Genomic DNA, 4,007 nt, shown 5'->3' with positions numbered 1-4,007 from the left:
GAAATACCGTTCAAGATCAAGCCAAGAGGTGATGAAATCCTCTCGGTACAGAAGCCAAGAGGTGATGAAACAAAATACTTTATCAACGATATAACTTGTGATCTTCAATTTTTATTTTGATAACATTTTTAAATAAAAATCTTGTTTATAAAAACAAGTCATGTCAAATTTTAAGAATAGAAAGATGCTATTATAAGAAAAAAGTTTGGAAAACAAAAAATTATAATTTTCCTATTTTCATTCTTTCCTTTTTCTGAGTGATTGCTTGGAAAACAAAACATTACAATATTTCCTATTTTCATTCTTTCATTTTTCTGAAGATGAATCACTCAGAGAGATTGGAAACTCCAATCATGCATAAAGTTTACATACTCCATTTCTCATTTTCATTCTTTTCTTTTTCTGAAGATAAATCACTCAGAGAGATTGGAAACTCAAATTATACGTCAAGCTTACATACTCCATTTCATAGACTGTGAAAAGCTAATATACTATTTATAACCAATCAAAAGCCTAAATCTTAAGTCTTATTCAAACGATGCCTCCATTGATACGAATAACCTGGCCATTAACCCACTCAGCATCATCTGTAGCAAGGAAAGCCGCCACGGGAGCAACATCCTCCTTCTGCCCCAGCCGCTCAAAGGGTGACTCCATGGCAATCCTATCAACCAACTCCTCACTCTTCCCCTCCAAAAACAACTCCGTCACAATCCCACCTGGTGCGATGCAATTTGCAGTAATGCGAGTCCCCCTCAACTCCTTGGCCAAAATCCTGGTCATGGTCTCAACGGCAGCATTGGTGGCGGCGTAAGCCCCATACCCAGGCTTCACAGTCCCCACAAGCGAGCTGCTCAAATTGATAATGCGGCCACCGCCACCACGTACGAGTCTGTTTGCCGCTTCCCTCGAGCACAAAAACGCTCCTTTGCAGTTAATGTTGAAAGTCCGATCCCAATCCTCTTCAGGCGTGTTTGCAATTGAGGGTGAGTTGGAATCGAGCACTCCCGCACAGTTCACGATTATGTGGACGCCTCCGAACGCTTTCTCCGCTGCATCGAATAATTTTTTCACGTCCCCAGAAACTGAAATATCTGCTCTGCATATAATCGCTCTTTCTCCGTCCTTGTTTTCATTGATTATGGCTGCGACTTCTTCTGCTTTTTGCTGGTTTCCTACATAATTTATCACGACTTTGGCTCCTTTTTCAGCCAAATGCAGAGCAATTTCTCTGCCGATGCCTCTCGAGGCACCCGTCACGATGGCTACGCGCCCTTCCAAACTGCTGCCCTGCTTTTCCTGACTACTCATTGTCAAAAATCTATAATTTGTGAAGACAATTCGCTTTATGTTTGTGCCTGAAATCTGAATTGAATTGAATTTAAATAGGTTCGAGTAAATCAGATTTGGCATCTGGGCGGCCGATAAAATTCATTTCCGTGACGTCATTGATTTTATATTATTTTGCCGTTTCAAACATTTGCAGTCAACATTGATTGGCGATATCAATTAATTATTTCAATGTTGCGATTGAAAGGAAAGATTTTCCAGCATTCAAATCTCATCTGCAAACGTCAAGGCTTACGTCACGTAACTTTTAATTGAAAGGAAAGATTTTCCAGCATTCAAATCTCATCTGCAAACGTCAAGGCTTACGTCACGTAACTTTTAATAGCATATTTTGTAATCAAGTGATCAATGGGCACTTAATTGAATAGCTTTAAATAATTCAGGGATGAAACCGCACTTGTTAAAATGATTTATTTATTTAAATAGAGAGGGCCAAGCAGTTTATTGGAGTTTCACTTTTTTTTAAATAGGTGGTGGGTGAACCGGGACTTATACCTAATTTGTTATAATTTTATGGCAAACCTTTTCAATTGATGGCGATGGGATATGATATCAAAGAAACAATTATAGAAGATTCACTCTCCTTGATAAAGTAAAATATATAATTTTTAGATTTAATTCTAGACAATATTATTGTGTTGTTCTACTTTGTCAATCCTACATATACTGTTGTTTGACTATTCTAATGGTTACTCTAATTTATTATAGATGGGAAGAAATTATGTCTCACAAAATTCTTTAGGTCTTCATATTTTGATGGTATCCACAACTATCATGATTATAAATATAAATGTCTTTATTTGTTTACAAGATTCTTAAATTTGATTAAGCTTTCATTTCAATGAGGAATATGAACATGTTAATTTAAAGAATATTAATTTTATTTTAGAAATAGCTTTATATTAATTTAGTTGATTAATACATTCATATAGATTTCAGAAATTAGTCTACTTTTATAAATGAGTATCTTTTGTCAATCATATTTACAATCATGTAAGTTTGGTTTATAAATAATAAATACATATGTTGTAATGTATTTGAGACTGTTTACTTTCGTAACTAGATCATTTGTATAAATTATATTTATGATCCAATATATTAAATCTTATTGTATACACATAAAATTGGTTATGAGCAATTAAATAAATATTTTATATTTATTTAATAATTATTCTTCTATTAAATAGTTAATTTGAAAAGATTAATTTATTTAATTCATTTTATATTCTTCTATTAATTAATTTAATTGAAACATTTTATCAATTAATTCGTTATATCCTTTTCTTCTAATCAATTAATTAAATATCTAATATTTAATTGTTCATGTATCTACTATTCTATAGTCTCATTAATTAAATAATTTCTTAATTATTTAATTATATTTCCAACTCACCTTTCCATCTCCATGTCATCTCCACTTTGCCAACTCATTCATCATGTGGCTAAATTAATTCAACAAAATTCAATTAAATTAAATCATTTATTAGCCAATTATCTCCAACTTCCAAAATAAATGAAATATTGTGTACGTGCACATATTTCCTAGCCTTCTTCTATATTCTCTCTAACATCACTATATCTTAGGAGGACTTGAGTCCACTTGTCCTCTCATTCTTACATCCTTTCCAATTATCCTATATCATCTCAAGTCTTCAACTCAGTCAAGGTGAGATGAGTGACACTTGTCTTCTCCTTCCCCCTTTCTCTCAACCTTCAACCTCTTACTCATAGCCATCCAATTTGCAAGATTCGATCATGATCGTTGATCTCTGTCACCTAAGCTCGTGCACTCAAAAATCTATAAAAAGAGGTCTCCTAAGCCATTTTGAAACTAATAGCTAATCTTATAGTCATTCTAGGAGTTTTTTTCTTGCATCCATGAGTTTGAGTTTGAAGCAAATACCAATTTTAGAATTTTTATCATAGCTTAATATCATGTTAGCTTAAATCATTTGCATATGAATATTATAGCATCAGTTAACTATTAGTTCATTCTTCATATGCCATCTTGGAAGCTACCAGTGCTTGTCTAAGATCAAATCATCTGCAACCAAGAACAATGGAGTTAGGACACAATGAGGTGTAAACCGTGGAAGGTATAATCTTGTTTATTTCATTTACTTCATGTTACTTCATTGGTTGAAGTTAAGTTTCCTGTAGATTTCCTTTTTATATTTTATGATCTAAACTAACAAGTTTCAGGATATTTCTTTGGAGTTCAACTTTAACATTTTTGGCGCCCACTGTGGGGATCAGGCCTCGCACTTACCTTTCTAATATCCTGTCTTATTCTCGCAGAATCAATTTAACGCTTTTGTAAGTCAGTTTCATGCATCTGTGAAATTTGACAACGCATTTGTCAAGTAGGTTAGCGCTTTTATTGCTTAGTTTAACGTCTGTTTTAAATAGAATGGTGTTTTTAATCATGAATTCGCGCATTCAAGAAATACAGGGTTAGCACCTTTGTCGTACAATTTAGCACTTTTGCCATCTAGGATAGCGCTTTTGCCATCTAGGATAGCGCTTTTGCAGTTTTAGCACTTATGTTCTATCACTGGGTGAAATTTGAATTTTTATAATCTGAAAGCTAACAATTTTGCAGGTCCGAATGTCCAAGGCTTAAGAATTTGAAAACTATTGACATTTGTGGGTGCAGG

General features: G+C 33.8%; 1 protein-coding gene across 1 annotated transcript; it reads right to left on the bottom strand.

The window, feature by feature from the left end:
* Positions 1 to 280: 280 nt before the first annotated feature.
* LOC131044044 (short-chain type dehydrogenase/reductase-like) lies at positions 281 to 1,380 on the bottom strand. Its single transcript, XM_057977309.2, has one exon. It carries the CDS (start codon positions 1,309 to 1,311, stop codon positions 532 to 534), a length of 780 nt encoding a protein of 259 aa, XP_057833292.1. The 5' UTR covers positions 1,312 to 1,380; the 3' UTR covers positions 281 to 531.
* Positions 1,381 to 4,007: the final 2,627 nt, after the last annotated feature.

This window comes from Cryptomeria japonica, chromosome 3, assembly GCF_030272615.1.
Source record: "Cryptomeria japonica chromosome 3, Sugi_1.0, whole genome shotgun sequence".
In the NCBI taxonomy this organism is placed as follows: domain Eukaryota; kingdom Viridiplantae; phylum Streptophyta; class Pinopsida; order Cupressales; family Cupressaceae; genus Cryptomeria; species Cryptomeria japonica.
The sequence above is the reverse complement of the archived record's forward strand: the minus strand, read 5'-3'. Positions and strand labels throughout refer to the sequence as shown.

Excerpts from the sequence above, each read along its gene's own strand:
- LOC131044044 (XM_057977309.2), bottom strand. The coding sequence starts at position 1,311 with ATGAGTAGTCAGGAAAAGCAGGGCAGCAGTTTGGAAGGGCGCGTAGCC.